The 21,920-nt window shown below is 36.9% G+C and overlaps 1 protein-coding gene across 1 annotated transcript in view; it reads right to left on the reverse strand.

Annotated features, from left to right (window-relative positions):
• LOC107719447 (rho GTPase-activating protein 5-like) overlaps positions 1 to 21,920 on the reverse strand; it is a 55,001-nt gene that overhangs the window by 3,572 nt on the left and 29,509 nt on the right. The window contains exons 4-5 of the mRNA XM_016526853.1: positions 4,008 to 4,085; positions 1,664 to 1,795 (exon numbers count right to left, since the gene is read on the reverse strand). Coding sequence (XP_016382339.1) covers positions 1,664 to 1,795; positions 4,008 to 4,085 — 210 coding nt within the window. The remainder of the gene's footprint in view (positions 1 to 1,663; positions 1,796 to 4,007; positions 4,086 to 21,920) is intronic.

Consider the following 21,920-nt stretch of genomic DNA (forward strand, 5'->3'; position numbering starts at 1 on the left):
AATTTTGACCCATACAATGTATTTTTGTCTATTGCTACAAATATACCCGTGCTACTTATGACGGGTATACTTATGATTATGGTTTTTTGGTCCAGGGTCACATATATAAACAACAAATACAAATCATTTTACGTTTTTTTTTTTTAATTATGAAACATTTTATTATTGTAAAAAATATTTTTTTAAGTTTGAGTCAGTTAGATTTTTTTCTTAAAAAAAGAAATTAATACTTCTATTTAGCAAGGATGCATTAAAGAAATAACGCAATAATTTGCTACAACTACATTCTGTGACATGGCTAAATTAATATTAAACACTGCAGTTAGATTGCATGGAAAACAGATATTTAAAATTTTAAAGGGGTCATATGATGCCCATTTTCCACAAGTTGATATGATTTATGTGTGCATGACCTCAATAATTTTTGGTAACGCAATATATCGCCCATTACATTTACTTAAAAATTAATATCACCATGTTTTGTACATTCCACTTGCGCCTGTGTTTTTTGCAGCTAATAATATCGCTTACCGCAGTTATTTCTGGGGCAATATATCGCACAACAAAAAGTAGTTATCGTGACAGGCCTAGGCTGGATCATGAATGATTCGCACGAACATAGACGCATTTAGGTAGATCGGGGGAGCATTCCCTTTAGAAACAAAAGTAATCCACTGTGTCTTCAGCGGCTCAGATATCAGGAGTAAATGACGACTACTATGTTCATTATTACATCCAACAACAGAACACCTCAATCGCTTATTAGGAGTCATTCTTGTCTACATCTGCTCCGGCGGTGAAACAATGGCGGACTGATGACAGCTCACTCAGGGCGGGTCTAAGGTAAGACACCAGTCCAGTCTATGCTGAAACGCTAATGTCAATAAAACTATCGTGGGAGGGGCCTGTCTCTGTGACGTCACACAGACAGATAGAATTTTCATAATCCTTGTCACCAATGTTGATATCAAAATAATACGAGAAAAAAAAAACAAAAAAAAAACTCAAGCTTAAAAGTGCATGTAGCATCCTATGACCCCTTTAATGTTTCACAATATTACTATTTTTACTGTATTTTTTTGATCAAATAAATGCAAACTTGGTGATGATCCCTGATTTTGTTCTAGGCTGTTTTGTTAATCATTTAGAACATTGCATTCAGGTATCCAAACTTATTTTACAGTATGAAAAAACTCAAAATCAAACTCTGCATAAACCGTTTGTGTGAAAATGATGACAAATGTTATGTCAGTAAATTGCATAACATTTTGTATGAAAAGGCCTTCAAGCTTCTGAAAATCTAAATCTTAAAGATTAAATTTTAAAATCACAACATTGGTTGAGTCAATGGTTACTGTTATTGTAATGCTCAAATAAATAGAATTTTATTTTTTTGCTACAGTGACCGGTTTTTGGGGGAATCAACCTACAAATGACTGACTTAAGTTACAGCTGTATGTATTTTATAAAAATACAAAAAAAAAAACACTATTACTTAAGGTTAGATAAAGCTACTTAATGCCACACTGAGCAGAAACTGTCAGCATAAAGTCTTCAATGAAACAATCGGTAACTAATAAAACGGGATGTTATAAAGCAGTCCGCTACCACAAATCTCAGCCAAAGAGGAAGCACTTGATAACCTGAATGAATCGATACTTACTGGCTGCTTCCACTAGCTCTGGGTGGAAAGAATACGGTATGAGGGGGTCGGGGAGGTCAGCAAAGAAGGCCTTCAGGGCCCCAGCCACTGCGTTCACGGCTACATCCATCACTATCAGGTCAATACTGTGGTCTGAGAGAAGAATGAAAATAGTGTGAGCTTGCATAAGCATCCAACTCCCTTTGTCAGTGCTGGTAAAGCCACTAAATCAGATTTAACGGGACTGAGCAGAATAGAAGGAAAACTATGGAGAAAAGGAAAATAAAGAGGAATGAGAAAGAGAAAGAGCCGGGTTTAAGGTGAAATGACAGCTGTCAGACTAGATCTCTCCGCAAAGGCACTGAATGAACACAAGAAGGGGAAAAAGCACCCAATTCACAGTATCATGAGGATGGAGAAGAGAAAAAGAGAGGGAGGCTAATGGCTCCAGGCCAGCGGGCAGACTGATGCCTATAGTAGCTCTTTTGGCCAAACGATGGCTCACTGAGTGAATAATCTGGTCACTCGGCTGAAGATTTTCCACCCACTCATCTCCACAACTCACCAGCTAGAGATGACTAGTGTTTGATTTGAAAGATATATCTTTCTATACCCTGGACCACAAAACCAGTCATAAGGGTCAATTTTTCGAAATTGAGATTTATACATCATCTGAAAGGTGAATAAACAAGCTTTCCATTGATGTATGGTTTGTTAGGATAGGACAATATTTGGCCGAGATACAACTATTTGAATATCTGGAATCTGAGGCTGCAAAAAAATCTAAATACTGAAAAAATCGCCTTTAAAGTTGTCCAAATTAAGTTCTTAGCTATGCATATTACCAATCACAAATTAAGTTTTAATATATTTACAGTAGGAAATTTACAAAATATCTTCATGGAACATGATCTTTACTTAATATCCTAATTATTTTTGGCATAAAAGAAAAATCAATCATTTTGACCCATACAATGTTTTTTTTGGCTATTGCTACAAATATACCCCAGCGACATAAGACTGGTTTTGTGGTCCAGGGTCACATATGAAAACAAGAGTGGATTCACTTAAGCCACAAAATAAAAACGTATATCTTCTGTAATAGCGAGCGGTATGATGGTATTACACACAAGAGCAATGAGGAAACAGCAATGTAACACAGTAATGAGGAAATATATTGCAAAGTTGTCAAAATAAGGAAGGGTTTTGTTATGCACAGCATTTATTTTTGTCAGTTTTAATGTTTTGAAGCTGTTGTTTTTTAACTCAAGTGTTACATAATGTGCCAAAAGCCGCTTTTGCATGGATGCCAGGCGTCATTTGTTATGAATAATCTTATCATTTGGTTCCTGTCCATCAAGCTACAAATAAAAAGAAAAAACTAATGAAGTAAAAGACTGAATTCACTGCATTATCCAAAATACTCAGTTATTTAATATATAGAATATATTTTTCAATGGATTTGCAGCCAAAATAACTGCATTGTGATATAGACCATTACAGTGAATACAATTGTTTGTGTCATGGAATAAATTTTGGTCATACCACCCACAGCTAGCCTGTAACTGCCTCAATATATTGTCAGCGTAGTGACAATTTAATTCTGAGCTTTAAAATGAGAATATAACAGATCACTTTTATGTGTCACAAGGAGATTTAAGCTAAAAATGTCCTGCATGAGCTAATAACTAGTGTGAATCACAGCTTGATGGAGGCCTGCAGGCATCACGCCAGTCAGAAGCCACAAATGTCAAGTTTGTTTTTACAGGAATGGTCCATTTACAGTGTGACAGATCATAATCACGTAATTCAGGGCCTGTTTCTCATCATTCATGCTGCTAAATGGAGATTTTACCCTTTGATAGTTAGAAGTTGGAAATAATAAGAAAATTTAGATTTAAAAATGACATTTTATTATGTAAATTATGTTAACATTCAAGTACTATGAACAGAAAATCTTATATTTTATATAAAAAACTATTATAAAAAAAGTATAATAATTTAAATAAAATACATTTATATTTAAATTAACTATAAGGAAAAATATATAATTTGTAATAAAAAATAAATGATTAATATATTGCACATTAAAATGAAGCAAATAACTGAAGCAGACAAGAGACCTGAGACTGTTTAGCTTTCTGGTGAATGCTGCAGAGCAGTATGTGTCTTCAATAGAACCATAATGAATCTAAAAGGTGACGAGAAAATCAAATATACAAATTAACCCTTCAAACTAGAGTTTATCAGTCTCCTTCTATCCAATTTGTGAACTATATTCCAAAATGTGTCCTAGCGGCATGCCATCAAACGCCTGCAAATGAAGCCTAATTTCCCACAGAGCCCAGTTAAAATCAGTACGTACCCTGGTCGAATTGTTTCTGAATGTTGTCTTGATCCGTCTTGTTTCCACTCACTCGATAAAGGCCCTCTGCGGTGAGACCTGCAAATTAAGAGCGACACTTCATTAAAATCAATCCCGCAAAGGTTATGTGACAAAACCTCAGTGGAACAAAGCAGTTAATGCTCTAAAAAACAGCTAATGCTTAAAGCAGCCATATAAAAGGATGCACAAATGAACGATAGGTGTCAGTTCCACGGTTTCTTATTAAATATAAAGTGAATACAAATGAAGAAACACTGCAGAACAAACAGTAAAGGATGAAGAAAACACAAGTTAAGGTACACCAAGTCCATATTTTTGACAGAAAATTATGCTTGTGAAACAAAGCATCTCTGAACAGCGAGATGATCCTTTTTCTTTTTATTCCAAGGCCAAGTTGATCTTTTTAATTGGGCTTTTAAATATAACTAGCTGTATCTGTGCCTTTGTGTTGTTCCATCTGAGTGCGTAATACCTTCTAAAGTAACAGTATGTTGTTGTCAGTCACAGGTAAGAAAGCATCTGCCAAAACAGTATGTGTTTGTGTCACATCCGCAGAAACGCTGTCATTACTGAGGTGCAAATCTTCCTCAGAAGAATAAATATTACTGAGAGCTATAGGGCCTAGATCTACAGCCTTTCCACAGAACAGCTCTTTTTTTTACAACCTTTGCTCAAATATTTAAAACCATGCACTCAACCCAGTAAACTGGGCCACTCCAGATGGATGAGTGGTCATACGAGCTGATCTCGCAGAGAGAAAAAGTAGGCCAGAAATGCAGATAATGCAGCAGAATTCAACCCACACTTCCCAGTTCCCTGACAGATAACGCTGCGTGTATCTCTTTATTTTCATTACGTCTAATCTACTGAAGCCCGTTTATCAAGCTAAAGATAGCTCTGTGAAGCCATGACCTTGTGCAGCTCCGCAGTGCTCCGGAGCGCTGATGCAAAACACAGGGCCCCCACAGTCATGTCCAAAGCCTTGTGGGCTGCTAACTGCTACAAGTCAAAACCGCTGTGCATTCTTGAGATGCTCGCACATGTCAGAGCCGGTCCCTCCTCCAGAGCGGTGGGAGGCTACACAGATGCGCCTGCTTAACTCACCACCGTGTTCACGGAAAGGGCAGGTGTGTAGTGACGAATGTGGGCTGTTTATTACTGCCTGGGTGAATCACCTGTTTTCCACAAAAGAATTGAAACATGAGTCTTTGAAATCTAGATATAGCTAGTTACAAATATTGGGGAGAAAAATTAAATATTGTTATCATGCTAATACTACAGTTATGATAATACTGTAAAAAAATACAGTGTCTGGTTGACACTCCCAACATAGTAGGTGGCCATATTGCACCTTTAAGGGATAGCGCTGTATCTGTATCGATATTAATTTGAAAACAAGAGCAGCATTTAAAACGGAGTAGAAAAGTGCAAGGTTTCTAAAAAATAATGAATAGATTATAATATATAGGCTACAACACTGTTTAATCTGGCCGCAGAGGAACACAACCGGGGTTGCCTGATATAAAGAGATGTAATCCCCGAAACAGGGCTTCACACTTGCGCAATACGGAAATATCTACGTTTGTCAACCTGGCAACCATGTGTACGCGCACTCTCTCCACTGAGGATAAACTCGCTTTCTGAAAACACCGGTAAGCTTGCAGTTTAGCGATCTCCACTTCAATATTCTATTCTCAGAAAAGTTTAATTCATCAAGTGTTCATTTACGAGAGAGAGAGAGGGGCTGTGTATGTATGAATTACCACTGTTTTTGCAGCATTTCTCTATTAACAGTGAAGATGTGGCTTTAATTGCTGATGTTACCAGCTCCTTGTTGAGAAAGATATTGTAGCTCTTCAGCGATTAAGCAATTTTTTTGATAAAATTGCAGGGCAGTGCTGAGAAGTTTCTGTGTTGCTGAATGTGCTGTGAGCTAGTTATTAGCATTAGTTTAGAACGCTTCTGATTTTTATTTCTATTTTTTAAACGTAGAGAATGTGTTAATTTGTGCAATGATAACCTACCAGCAATGTAATGATTTTTTAAAATATTAGAATGAGTACATTATTATTTATGGGCCTAAAAACAAAATGCAAACAATCAGAATATTTTACCTGGTGGAGAGTGCCCAATAATAACTTTAAACATTCGCCATTACTTATATTGTAGCCTCAGCCCTCTACGAACACCTTGGCAATTGAATCGCCATTGGCTAGTAAATTTTTTTGTTTACTCGCCAGACTGATAAATATATACATACACATATACATCTATACACACATATATACACACACACACACACACACACACACATATACATATACACACACACATATATACACACATACACACACACATATACATACATATACACACAAACATATACATACACACATATACACACACATACACACACACACACACACACACACACAGACAGTGATTTACTCGCAATGTAGAGGGTTGAGCCTACTGTGGTACAGTTATGGAGGCCCTTCATAATGCAGAGGTCAACTGCCTGCTCTACGGTGGACAAGAAGAGCAAAACAAATCACAATTCTGAAAACAAAATAACAAATTTCAAACGCAAATGCAAATCTAAAAAAAAAAGTAATTCAGAAAACACAACAACAAATCCGAAAACAAAATAACAAGTCAGAAAACACAACGACAATTAAATGAGATATACAGCTCTCTGCTTGCAGCGCGTCAGTCACGCTCGTCAGGAAAGTGAGTGAAACACACACACATTTTTTAACAAACAAACAATATGTCATTAATAGCAGTTTACTTCTGTGATTTGGTACAATTGTGTTCATATCAGCAGCGAACCATACCGGAGTTCACATGAACCGAACCCCAGACCACCCGGAATCAGGTACGGTTTTGCGGGTGCGCACCAGAGTTCGGAAGACAGCGTTCATCATCCAAACGAACCGAACTCTGACATCAAACCCGGGTGCGCACCAAAAGTGCTAGTGTGAAAGCACCCTTAATGCTGTTTGATATAACTCAATTCCAGTTTAATATTCCTAATAAAAAAAGACTGTTCAACTCTTAATATTTTGTATTTATATTCTCGCCTTTAAATTCTCTCTTTAAATTATTTTTTGCATTCCCATTTGCATAAATAGCTAAATAAAATTGCCACGATAGTGTTTTCACGACTTAAAAAAGAGAGAGAGAGACTGAACGGCAGAAATGTCAAATTTACCGTCACTCCCATAGACACTGTATTAGAAACACCCTCCCATTAGCGTTAACTAGTTTTTTGTAATCTGATTCAAAGGTAATATAAGAACAGTGTTGTAAATGTACATTCTTTTTTTTTTTATTCCATAGTAAGGGCAATTCATACAATACATTTAAACTGTTACTTTAAGACCATCTCCGAACTTTCTACCACGACTCCGCTGTTCTTCCTGTATACCTTGATTGACAGATGTCTCGTCCAGTCAGCGGTGAGTAATCTATTCTCACACCAATGACGCTGTCTCAAACTATACCTACCACTTCCGGTTTGTCTGATTTGTCGTTGTGCTTTCCGACTTATGTTTTCGGAATTGTTGTTGTGTTTTCGGATTTGTTTTTTTAGATTTGCATTTGCGTTTGTAATTTGCCATTTTGTTTTCAGAATTGTGATTTGTTTTGCACTTCTCAGCCACCGTACTGCTCTGCCTATAGTTAGCAATAGCCCTATAGTATGCAGTGTTTAATAAACAGCTGTTTTACTTAATCCTGCTGAGGTGAAATTCAGTGCAGTCCAGTATCGGGATACGTATCGTATCGTGACTTTGCTGGTGATACACAGCCCTAGAAAATATAGTAATTAGTTAAATGTACACTTCGACATCATATTTGACTTTCGTTCACTAAAACACATTTCAATGCACACTGTAAAACAGCATGAGGACTTATGTGATTAAGCAAATAAATTGTTGAACTAATGCTTTTTAATTCACTTGAACAGTTTAAAATTAAAATGAATTGAATAAATCTATCAGCAAATATGCTATTAAAACTTATTAAAAATATATTATGAAAACATCTTTAATGTTTTGATGCTCTCATACTAGCGAGTGACATAAGTTACTTAAGGAGCTAGTGTGAAACTATGACCAAATAAAAATCTCACCACAATATGTACATTTTTTAATTCCAACTAAATATTATCAAATATATTCTCCTGAGAAGTCAAAAGAGCTTGTGCAAGAAGTATGTAGTTTAGCACATAAGTGAAAAGAAAACACTCTAAAAAAAAAAAAGAGATAAAACAAATCAAGATGAATGAGCAAACTTCCTTTATTGCTTAGGCAACCATCGTGACCCATCCCTGGTTGATTGTTCCTTTGTGATGTCATTTGTGGCCTGTTGATGACTCAGAGATTAAGTGATGGTTTGGTAAGGCTACCACGCAACGGCGTGGGTTTGGATCCAACCCTTTTTGTCAGGCCTGTCACATGTGTGAATCGTGAGCTCTGGCCTGGTGGTGTTATGCCCAGCCTGACACTGCGAACAGAGTGTGAGCTCACTTATAAGTGCAGGAATACGTCGAGACTAACCGCACTGTACCATATCAAAGTCAAAGCCTTGAAGGAGTTCACACGTACTGAACTGTCAGCCTGCTCAAGAACGTGTCAGACATTTGCACTTCCCTAAGATTTAGCCACTCAGGTTTATACAAATCACTTGATGGATAGTATAAACACACTTCAACCGGTCCAAATAACGTAAAATGTTACTCATCATTCAGTGCGGACACATTTCAAACATATAGTGCGTTCAAGTCCAATCAGAAAGATAGTATTTACGAGTTGAATGCACATGAATTTCACTAAATTGTAATTACAAGTGGGAAACTCAGGATTTTCTTTAAAGAGATAGTTCACCCAAAAATGAAAATTGTCATAATTTTCTTTTCTTCTGCTGAACACACAAAAAAAAAAGATATTTTGAAGAATGTTGGTAACCAAACAGTTGCCAGTAGCCACTGACTTCCACAGTATTTTATTTCAATATTATAGAAGTCAGTGGCTACTACGGATATGCCGGTATCAAATTTTCATGTTGCGATTAATTGCTAATGCTTTTATCACGGTATGCGGTATTATCACGATATTGAAATTTAGTTTTTAAAAAAAGTGCCGTCATAATACAGTATAACAGGTTTAATAACATTTTTCTTATAACAAAAATAACTGAACATTTAAATTAGGGCTGCACGATAAATCGCATGCGGTATTTAATGCGCATCTTGTCTTAATGCGCAACCACGTTCATAATCGCGCAATTTTTTGAGCAGCTTGTCAGTGAACAACGGCTCTGTGTAGTAAATGTTGCTCCATGTGAAAGCCCGCACGTGATGGAGATTTACCGCTGATTACAGAAGCGGCTTTACTGGCAAGATGCGCGTTAAATATCGCATGCGATTTATCGTGCAGCCCTAGTTTTCGTGAGAGAGTGAAAGTGCGCTTTCATCCAGAGCGTCTCTCACATGTTCCTCCATGTGCTTCTCGTCCGCGCTTGTTTACATCAGAGTGCGCACGCATCTTTCATGCAGCATACGGCGGTGTTGTGCATTTTGACCAGTTGATGGGAAAAGTATTCTTAAAATGCATTCAAAATTCGGAATAATTTGTAATATATAATTATTCACGGTATTTAGAAGTGCCCACGATAACAATATCGTGCATATTCATTACCGTGATATATCACATTACCGAATACCGGCACAAGTCTAGTGGCTACCGGCAATCGTTTGTTTCCCAACATTCTTCAAAATATCTTTTGTGTTTAACAGAAAAAAAGAAACAGGTTTGGAACAACTTAAAGGTGAGTAATGATAACAGATTTTTCATTTTTTGGGTGAACTAACCCTTGAACTATCCCCTAAGCTTGTTAAAATGAAAATTTGTTTTGGTTTGTTTTCGAAATTGCATTTACAAAATAAAAGAATTGTACAATTACAATAGAAAATATGATTCAATTTACAGCACCTTGAAAAATCATTAAAACATAATGCAGCACAACCAATGCACATTCTGTATTCATCATTTTGTAGATGTAGATTTAAAAAAAAACTGTGCTAAATTTTATATAGAAAAGGTGCATCACCATCTTGCTTTGACCAAAGTGATTTGAACGCACCTGACATCGTAATTATGACTTCACAACACATAAATACAAACTTCCTAAGAGGACTCTAAGCCACCAATAATCATGGTGTCCAACAGCTGGCAGCCATAAAAGTAAAATCAGTCAGTGTGTGGATCCTGTGTGGCGTGTCAGTAATTTCAGAAGTGATGATCTTTAGGCAAATGCTGTGAGGAAGGTCAATGTCAAAAGTGTCGTAAAAACAGTAACAGGAAGCCGTACTGAGGGAAGTGATCTTAATTTGGATGCAAGTCTATTGTCCCCTCTAAGCCCTTCCCATCCACCGCTGGACTTTATCTGCACCTCCTCATCAGCAGATTACAATCGCACTCAACCTCAGAGGCAACAAAAGGCCACCATGATACAGGAAATCACAGGCATTACCGTAACACAGGAAATGTCAAAATAGAGCCCATATGCAAAAACAGTCAATAAATCAAATCGGGCACTCACATAAAACCCAGAAATCACAATATAACACAGATTTATCAGTTAAGCTTTAATTCTCTTTTAGCAGAGGTAATTTCGAATGTGGTTTGAAGTGATGCCAGACGACGTACACAAAAGGTCAGCATAGTAATGAAAACCTGCCATTATGAGCACTGCTGTTTTAGAGCTCTTGATGAAGTGTTTACACAGCAGGAAGTGGACAATATCACACAAAAAGTGCACTGCACACAGACTCTGCATGTCAGATGCTTCATCATTAGAGGAACTAAAATGTCATGTTCTTCATGAGTATTTGTTTGCAGAATTAACATTAATCCCTGTTGATAATAAGAGCAGAAGGAAGTCATTCATTGTCAATGAGCGTTGGTTTCAATGGGACACAAGTCGGAGTGACCATTAGTGACACAAGCAAACATGTCCAGAGACTCAACAAGCTTAGGCGAGTTTACATTTTATGCAAATGAACAATTTCACAATGCAACGACAACCACTAGAGTGCAACAGTAACCAGTGTGAAAGTCTTGGTTGCGGAAGTATTTTTCCCATTCGTTTTCTCCATGGGAATTTTTAAACAAATCCACAACAACAAGATTTAAGCCTAAGTTCTAAGTTACATAGCACAAGATCATGACACATTGCACATGATGTAATAGAATAAATATCTATAAATGTGTACAGTAGTTTTACAATGTGTGAGTATGAAATACAATATGTAAAGTTTAATAACAAAAGAGTTAAAATTATAGGCCTACTTTACCTTTACCAAGTTTGGGGTCTGTAAGATTTTTCATACTGTGACAAAGCTAAATATTCAGCAGCCATTACTACAGTCTTCTGTGATCCTTCAGAAATCATTCTAATACGCTGATTGAGCTAAATAAACATTTATCATCAATGTTGAAAACTGCTTAATATTTGTGCGGAAAACGTGGTACTGTGAAATTCAGCTGTGAAAAAGTTCAAAAGAACAGCATTCATTTGAAATATAATTTTTTTAACTGCACAAGTCTTTACTCCCAATTTTGATCAATTAATACTTGCTAAATAAAAAAAGATGAATTTTCTCTCTTATTGACCCTCAACCCTTAGCGTAAGTTGTTTGAGATTGTAGAGAAACCTCAACCAAGTTCTTTTGCCATGATTCTCATTTTTATGGCAACGTCTTCTTTCATTGGTGGATCCAAGTGCTGTAGTGGGTTGCATAGTTCTTTACTACTACTACTACTACACAATGATTAAAAAAAAAAAAAAAAAAAAAAAAATCACACTTGTGTTTTCTACATAAGCATATCCAATAATTTAACAACCTTTTTTATTTATAAATTAAACCTATATTATTCCTAAATATTAGGGGTGCTCCGACTGATCGGAAACCGTGTGAGAGGTTTGGCACGACATGCAGCGGCACAGTCTCAGTCTGGCACGGGTGAAATAATTATAATGCTGAAGGTGAGGTACAATTCATATTTCTAAATTAAATAATTTGAAAACCTTATGGGAGACGTAATTTCACAAACAGCGTGAGTGAATCACAGCGCGCGCTCTCTTTCTCAAAATGCGCAAATGGCTTCAAATCACCACATCGCGTCTGACTATAAGCGAGCTGCACACTGCACAGTTGACACAGCAATCGTCACTTGCACAATCGAGGCAGCGTCGAATCGTCACTAAAGTTTATAAAATGTATTTCTTTTTAATTCTTGCCAGTGTTTAATCATTCAGCACTCGCGCGCTCTCCTGGAGACCGGGCGCTCATGCACACTCGAAGCGCACACACATAACGCCAAGTCGTACGCGGTGCGTATTTTTTCCGCGCTCATGTTAACGGAGTAAAGCGTTCACACTGCACACGGTTACGTTCGGCAGTGCGTTCAGGAGCAGTGCGTCTGCAGCAGTGCAGAGATGGTTTCCGCTGCACACACTGAATTAAAGTGACAGCGCATTGTTTGCGGTAAATAATACATTTACATTTAGTCATTTAGCAGACGCTTTAAAAGCGACTTACAAATGAGGACAATAGAATCAATCAAAACTAACAAAAGAGCAACAATATGTAAGTGCAAATGACAAGTCTTGTTAGCCTAACGCAGTACACGTAGCAAGGTTATATATATATACGCACACACACAGACACAAAGAAAAACAAGTAGATAGAATAGAAAAAAAAAACATAACATGGATTGACACGAAAATGTAATTACTCCATAAATTCATATAAAGTCTACTGTGTTTCACAGTCCACACATATGGTTTATTGGCTACAGGTTTAAATGAAAAGAGCACTTTTAGATAAACAAGGCAATAATAGATGGCACTCGTATAGGTAGGAAAACAAAGTTCTTTATTAACCGCAAGATTGCTTGTAATAAAGATTTAAATGCAAAAGAAAAGGCAGTAGAGCTGACTGTTTTTGTCAGTGGTAAGTTTTAATTTAGAATGTTTGTGATAACGTAAGAAAAGTAGTTAGAATGTTTTGCTTTAGCAACTTAATATATAAATCTAGAAGTAAATGCAAAAGTAAAAAGCATTGAATAATGTGTTGCTTATATTTATCGCGTTTAAACACGTCTATGAAAGAATATTACTCTACTGTGTAAAAAAAAAGAATCACAATCCTGAAAAAACATTTTCAGTAACAATGTTTGGATTTGAAATAAAAATAATGGATAAATGTTGTGTTTGTGGAAATCAGGCTTAAAGGCAAAAATGCACTGCATGATCAAACATTTTGATGAGATAAATATATAAATTTTTGCAAAATGTCTAAAAAAAAAAAAAGCCCCCCTCCACCCCTCAGATTAAAAAATCCCCCTCACAAGAGTCATCTAAGAGAGGAATTCCCATTTTCAAAAATGAAATTCAGGCCCTGAATAAATGTCTAAAAATCCTGATTGGAGTATCACTATAAATAATTCTACATGATAAAACTAAAAAGAAGGCTTTAAAAAGATTGGTATCAGTGATCGTATCAGCAGGTACCACTTTCTGTGATCGGCCTCAAAAATCCTGATCGGAGCACCCCTACTAAATATCTATTTACCCATGGAGAATTTGAACGGATTTTTATTTTATTTTTTTTTAACTTCCAGAATCCAACTGTTGCGATCTATAGGAGTGAAGGCAGTGAAGCCCACATCATCCATCTGTTGTGAGATACTGTAGTTGAGTGAGGGAAAGATGGAAAGTTAATATGCTACTGTGAGCAATTCCACTGTTCGTTACGATTTGTCTCTAACTACACAGAGAGATATAATAAAAACATTACGCATGGAAAAACAGAAATCACCGCCTGGGTGAGTTGATCATCATTCATCTTGTTCATGATATGATTCACTAATGCAATTTATATACCATCTCCTACATAATTTTCAGCAGCAAGAAAAGAAGATTAATTGTCAATACACAATGACAACGTATATCTACTGGTAATACATCTCATTTGTGATCACATTCAGCAACGGCAGAGTGGCCTGGTGACCTCCAGTGATAAAATCAGTCAACGTGAACGCTTTAGGCTGGACTCTGTGGAGCATAATGGCAAATGTCATGCATCGTATTCCCATGTTACCACAATGTCTAGAAGGGGCCGTACACAATAAAAGGGCAATGCTCAGGGTTACAGCTTCTGTAAATGCTACAGCGCATGTCTGTACAAAATCAATGTTCTTGCTTCAAAGCTGGGACGAACGTCACACCGGGACTGCAACCTTTTCCAGCTTCCTTTATAATGCTGTCATCAAATCCTTTCTGAAAAGGGCGTGCCTGCACAGGAACGCACCAGGGATAGGCTGCTATCAAAAGATTCATACCTTCAACAGAGGCCTGAGTAAACCCAACAAAGCGTATTCCCAGTGCGCTGCTTTGATCCATTTTACACCCTACACCTTTTCTTGTGTAATGTATCTTATCTTCTTATTCAGAAACGTTTGAGGAGATTAAAAATAACTATCTGTTGTAAAATCAAATGTTTTATGTGTCTTCCTTCTAGGTAACCAGACTGCACCTGCACTGCAGTGCCCAGACTAGCACAGCTTGTGTGAAAAATGACTTCACAAAAATAAAGACTTTTAAAACGGTGTTAAAACACATTAGATCCATTCCAAAACATAGCGTGAAGATGGTTTCAAAAGGTTGGATTCATAATTATCCCTTTTAAGATATATTATTCTAGCCAAAATCTAAGGCAGCACTGAATACATCTTTTTGGAGAAAGGAATTCCAAAATGCACTGCAACAAGGATGGAAAAAAATTATAATAATAACCACCATGGCGGACAAGTATGGAGAAATGTTGATTATAAATAATATTTAATTCCATAAATTCAATAATAATCAATAAAAAATATGTTAATAAAATTATTATAAAAAAGTTTGCAAAATACCCTAAATTACACAAAAAATAACAATATTAATTACTGTGGCATTTGTTTAGTCACATAACAAATGAAGACTCTAATGGAATCAATTGTACACTTTACATCAGAAGCACCATTTGTGGAGCGTTCACCGCCATTTAGGATGCTGCCTATATAGGCGGCTCATTAAGGAACAGAGCTACCATGTTGGCAAGGAATTGAGAGTGATTTCCGATCCATCTTTCCAGTATGAGAGAGCACCCATAACCCCTAACCATTCAAATAAAGAGAAACGATTACATGGAAGATCATGTGCATCTGTTGCTAAACCATTATACAAAATACTTGACACCATCTGCTTAATAATTCTGCCATAACACCCACCCCCATGGTGGAGTTCAAGACCAAATATCAGCATCCACAAATAGACATAGAGGGAAAGAGCTTTTCTAAACCAACCTCCATCCATCAGCACAGACGCCTGGTGAAGAAATGCTCCATGAGATACAGTATGATTGTGCTAGCGGGGGGCAAACGTGAGTTTCGAGGCTATTGCACACACCATAATAAATCAGCAGTGGGGAGGCGTCGACTCACATGCTCAATCCACAGGAAATAGGTTTAAAAATATACTAACCCTTATTAACCTTATTCCTCACAGGGTTTCAATATACTTAACGAGGTTTAGGAAATAAACTCAGGTCAGTGTTGATCCTGCGATGAGAGACGTGAAGCCTCAAATGCCAACATTAGTGTCACTTAGTCACTCCGCAAACAAAAGCGGTCTGGAAATCGAACCTTGCAGAATGTAGAGGGGGCAGAATCCGAGTCGAGTCATCAATTTCCACACTACTGTGATAATAATTGCCCTTCCCTGCAGCTCTTGGCACCTATAAATCAAAGCGGCAGATGTGAAAGAAAATATCAAAGCGTATCAGCTCTCTTTTTATTGATTTCCAAATCCATGCAAGAAAAAACATGTTGACAATGCCTCTTTTGTTAAAGGGATAGTTCACCTGAAAATGACAATTCTGTCATTAATTACTCACCCTCATGCCGTTCCAAAACCATAAGACCTTCGTTTTTCATCAATCCGAGACTTTTCTGACCCTGCATGGACAGCAAGGGAACTACCATGTTCAGGGCCCAGAAAGGTAGTAAGGACATTGTTAAATTTGTCCATGTGACATCAGTGGATCAACCGTAATGTTATGAAGGTACGAGAATACTTTTTGTGCGCAAAGAAAACAAATAATGATTTTATTCAACAATTTCTTCTCTTCCATGTCAGTCTTCGACAAGCATTCATGAGAGTACCATAGTTTTCTGAAGCCATGTTGTAGACCGAAAATATTCATTATCCACTGAAAACATTGATATTTGTTCCAGCTTTCCTTAGTTCTTTTCATAAGTAGTGATGTCTAATTCATGAATGAATCATTCTACTGAATCAGATCTACTCAATTAATTGGTTGATCATGCTCACAAAAACAGTCTAAGGGTGTATTCACACCTGTCTTGTTTGGTTCGAATGAATCGAACTCCAGTTCGTTTCCCCTCTTGGTGCAGACCTTTTTGGCAGGTGTGAATACAGCAATCGCACTCACTCGCGGACCAAACAACCATACCGAGACCCAGCTGAAGAAGTGATCTCGGTCCGCTTCCAAACGAACTCTGGATTATTTTTACCTTTATGAGCAAAAATTACAGCGTATTTAATTTGTTTCCACTGATGTCCTGAAGCGCGCTTCAGCTTCCACTCTCCGCACAAACGATTGGATATGCGCCTAACAGCGCACATTTATATAGGTTAAAAGTTTAAACTACCATTGTGATGTGCTTTAAGTATTTTATATTTATAGATTTTATTTTCGGCAAGTCTTTATTTCAACATGATTAGCCTGTTTTTGCACGTCCTGTTTTTCCCTGCTTGAGAATTTCTGTCCAATGAATGGATGACCTTAGCACACGTGTGGTTTTGTTTAGAATTTCTGGTTCACTTGCAAAAAGGGCAGTGTGAAAGCAAACCGCACCAAACTAAAAAAAACAACATTGTATTTGGTCCGGACCAAAGCAAGTGAACTAGCGGACTTTCCTGGTGTGAATACACCATAAATGTTTCATTCACAAGCCAAACTGATCCAGGTTTGAGTTCAACTCAATCATCCGATTGCAGAAGTTGACAGTAGAAGATATCAGGAAATAACTTAAATTTCACCTGTTCATCACACAAAGCTAATGTAAAGCTTTAGAAGACTTTTTGATTCTGATTCTTCTGTGTGACTATTTTGAAGCTTGAAAGCTCCACTCTTCATTATCACTCATCATAAAAAAAAATAAAATAAAATGATCCACACATTCTTCAAAATTTCAACTTTTATATTAAACTTAAGAAAGAAACTCGGATAGATTTGGAATGACATGAAAGCAAGTAAATTATGAAATGTTTCATTTTTGGGTGAACTCCTTCTTTAAAGTAATTGCAAACTCAAACTGCAGAAAACGCAAATGGGGAAAGAAAATGATGTCAAAAGAAATCCCTATAAGCTCTGCTATTCTTTTAGGTCAAGCAGTAGTATGTAAGGTCCTACGCCTATGTTTTTTACATAAACGCTTAGATGTCTAGATTCCGGAGTCAAACAACTGTCTGAAAGTGGTTAAAAATTAAGCCCTGACATATTTAGTCATGCTGAGTTGACAGCTGCATGAGTGGCGTAAGTGCTTTTAAAATAAAATGAGTCCAATCTAAGTTGTGAGCACAGCAAGTTGGCTGTTATCAAAGAGGTGTGGGTTTGCGTGTGTTTAGCCCCATGAGAAATTCATGGCAGTCGAGAGGATTTAGCAGAGCCGAGTGGCCTTATCTACTGCCTGCAGCTAAACGGCATCCCCTCGCACAGTCCTAAGAACTATGTGGCATTGATTTAACGCAGAATATCTGCTCGCAGCGAAGAGGCAAGCGGCACAGGTGCGCAGCGGGCTGATGGACTTAATTCTGATATGATGAAAATAAGCTAGCTTTTTGTGGAACAGATGCAAGAAGCCAGACTAAAAACAAAACCATAGAAAAAGACAAACAACAAACCACACGTTCAATTATTCAGCGTGAATTATCATCAAGGGCTCATTGTGAGGCCACTGTAGCGACACGGTTTTGAGTCTGTACTTAAAGCAGTAATGCATGTGTAATGTGTCGGCTGATGAGCAGTGGTCAGCTAGACCATGGTCTGACCGGCAGACCCAGGACATCTGTCCTTCAGCAAACAGTGACGGCATCATTCGCTCCAGCTCATCTCTAATTCATCATGAACAGATGGGATATGTTTAAAAATAGTCATTTTTTTAATCGGCAAACTACTGCAATGGCGTAATCAGCGCAGGATAGATAGCGTGTCCTTTTGGGAGTAGGTGTGTTTCCCAAAAACTAAAGTGATGGTTCTTTTTCATGTGTTCACTGTAAGTTGCATTACTGCTACATTCTTACTTCAAAATCTGAACAAGAAACAATGATTTTCTATGCATGTTTGTTAAGTTAACATCAGCAGGCAAAATATAGCCTACTACACTGTATACTAGGGCTGTGTAATATTGAAGAAAAAATGCGATATGCGATACCTTGTTAAAAATGCGATATTCGATACGATATTGCTTAAAGTGTGTAAAATAAATTTAAATTATATTTAAAAATATTTAAAAATGAAAATTATATAACCAATTTGTTTCACATTCTTTCTTGGAAAAGAATCACTATAACTTCTGAAAGTGACCAGCAGTGTTTTAGCATTACATAAAAAGTAGTGTACCAATTTAGAAAATGTAATTTTAACATCAATGTGAACATACAAACAAATAAAATAAATGACACTAATTTTATATAATTGTAACTTTGCTTTCCACACACTTTAAGTACTTCTTTATATACCACAGCAAAAACTATAGTCTGAGAAAGTTCAAACATGATTTAAGGCAAGTGAACAGTCCGTAAAAAAAAGAAAGAAAAAGAGTTATAGCCGTTTTGTTGTTTGATTAACATTAGTGACATATTCAGCAGCACGTATTTATAGGCTGCTGTCCCTTTAAAACCGACTGCACGTATCCAGTATAATGATACACATCCGATTTCTTTCTCAGCTGTTTACATTCATTTAAAATATAACCTACTGCAGTAGCCTGGTATAATAGTCACACATGTTTACTTCAATAAGTGCCATCAAGTTATTTTGTTTGATTAAATTTTGTGAAACCAAAACAAAATAAAACAAAACAAAGCAAAGCAAAAAACAAAAACCAAACAAAGCCACACAAAACAAAACAAAATTAAACAAACAAAAATTTTTTAAACAAAACCGAACCGAACCTAAACAAAATAGAAATTATGGGTCTACTCTTACAAAGCTGATCAAATATTTTGAACAAAAAAAAAAAAGCCAAAACAAAACAAATCAAAGATCGCGCTGTGCGGTGAAATGATAATCACCGTAGTACTACAATGAAGCGCTTTACTGCAGTGTAACTCAACCAAATGCATCTTATACGAGATAAATAATATATTATATACGATATATAGGCTATAAACCGGCTGAAATGTTTTGAAATCACTTGTACCCTACCTGATAGAAAAAATCCAGTCTTTCACTCTGCCTGTGTCAATTTGAGTCTTGTTAAAGATTTAAATCCCTGCCGCCAAAACGCTCCTCTGTTGGTCACGGATTATGGAAAGTGAAACTTAAATCTATAGGGGTGGTCAGATTTATTCATGCACGTTAAAAATATTAAAAGCTTCTTTCTTTTCAGATTCTTACAGCATTATCTTAATAGGCTGTATATTAACTTAATGGGAGAAAAACCAGTAGTTCTATGTGAAATCAGACATTGAGCACCCCCATATAGCCAAAATGGCATGATCATAACACCTCTGCGAATATTCGACTGTGAGATTGGTAGTCGAATCAGGCTCCTCCTATCGAAGCATCGAATCATCGACTATTCGGGGTCACCCCTATTCTGAACATAATTCATTTTTTAGCAGTTTCCAATTAGATGTTTTAAACCAGCTTGGTGAAGTGAGCATGGACAGTAGCCCTAAACGCCATCAGGCATACTGGGAGCATAAAAAGTTCTGCTTGCAAATTCTTCAAGTACATAAGCTTCATTCTTGCTTTCTGACAAACTCCCAGAGCTTATGGCATCATCGCCCTCCCCTTCATTACTTTTTCTAAGCCACTTCCTGAGTCTAGATGCACTGGCTGATGTGTGGCGACAGCCTGTCAAAGCCAAGAGCTTCTGACATCCTCTTCCCTCAAGCACGACAAGCAGTAGCAGGCCAAGGGGAATAACAGGACTTTGCGTTGTCGGACACTTATTGCTAAGCATTCGCCAGAGACCTTGATGTGTCAAAGGAGGAAAAAGCCAGAGTCATCAAAACTTTTTGCAAGCCTCCAGCAAGGTGCATGTCTAGAGTCATCAGGAGGGAAACTCCACTTGCCGAGCAGCCTAGTAGATTAAATTCTTTATATGCTTAATTCAGCCAGATCATATAAAGGGAAGAGTGGAAAGTGGAGGCACACAAATTAAAGGGGTCATATGATGCGATTTAAATTTTTCCTTTCTCTTTGGAGTGTTACAAGCTCTTGGTGCATAAAGAAGATCTGTCCTTCACATGGATCTAGCTTCTGTCTGTAAAAGGTTAAAAAACGCTCAGTAGTAGGGGTGGGAAAAATATCGGTAGACACGATTAACCGGGATAAATGTGTCAACCGGTAGAGATTTTGGACTATTGTCCCTAACGTGGTTACACACTCACGTGACGTTGCTGTGCTACGTGGTCATGAAAACTTATCACTTGCACGTTTTTAAGCATTGCGGTTTAATATATATGCGCATGCTGTCTAAGAGACTGTTTCACGTGAAGACAGTGCTCATAGAGCGCGGGAATATGGAGTAATTTTTGCTGCTTTATAGGCCTTGAACGGTTAAATACACACTCTTGTATGTGTCAAAATGCCCGTCTTTGCAAATATCCTCGTAAACACAGTAATTTATGTCTTCAGTGAAAGCAAACAGCTGAGAAAGAAAACATGTGTAACAGCATATTGGATCCGGGCAGCTCTTAAAGTGACAGCAGTCTAATATTCCTGCTATCTGTCATTCATGTTATTCAAACAACAAAAGAGAGAAAATCTCACTGCTCTTGACTAAATCACTTTTGTAACTTTAATATGAAGAATTATATTTAATTTACACAGTGAATAATATGCAGTGTTTTTAAACATTTGATTTCTTTATACAATGTAGCATTTCTTATTTATTTGTTCTACTGTAGTTTTTGTCCTATTGCTTGTAATTAGTTTCTTATTTAATCACTGACTGTTTACTTGTCTTCTTCAGTGAGCTTGAGTTTTTTTTTTGTTGGCTAGTATTGGTTTTTTGTGATATTGACACTGGTGACAATTATGAAATTTCTACGGTATAAAAATTTTTGATATTATAAACACCTTATATAAAGCAAAAATAACTATATTGTGATATATATTGCTACCGTGAAATAAAACTACCCGTATCGTGATATAAGATTATATGATTATATCGCCCACCCCTACTCAGTAGTTTTGTTTATTACTACATGCACCCTAATAAACCAACAGTAAAATGAATGATAGATTAATAAGCTAACATTAAAACAACAGAGCAGTTCTGCAGCACTTCTAGTGCAGATTAGGCTTGCCGCGATAGACGGTGTTGACGGTGATACCGGTGTTAAGCCCAGGAAGGGGGCCAACACTTTTTCACACCACTGTACATGTTTACTTATTTCCAGTTTTGTATACCTATTTAAACTTTATGCAAGTTATTTGTTATTTTATATTAGGCATAGCCTGCCCTATAGCATGGTGTATTTGTTTTGTTAATAAAAGTTCTATGTTTTATATATACGCTA

The sequence above is a fragment of the Sinocyclocheilus rhinocerous genome, unplaced genomic scaffold (genome assembly GCF_001515625.1).
Source record: "Sinocyclocheilus rhinocerous isolate Xijiao unplaced genomic scaffold, SAMN03320098_v1.1 scaffold1234, whole genome shotgun sequence".
NCBI lineage: Eukaryota > Metazoa > Chordata > Actinopteri > Cypriniformes > Cyprinidae > Sinocyclocheilus > Sinocyclocheilus rhinocerous.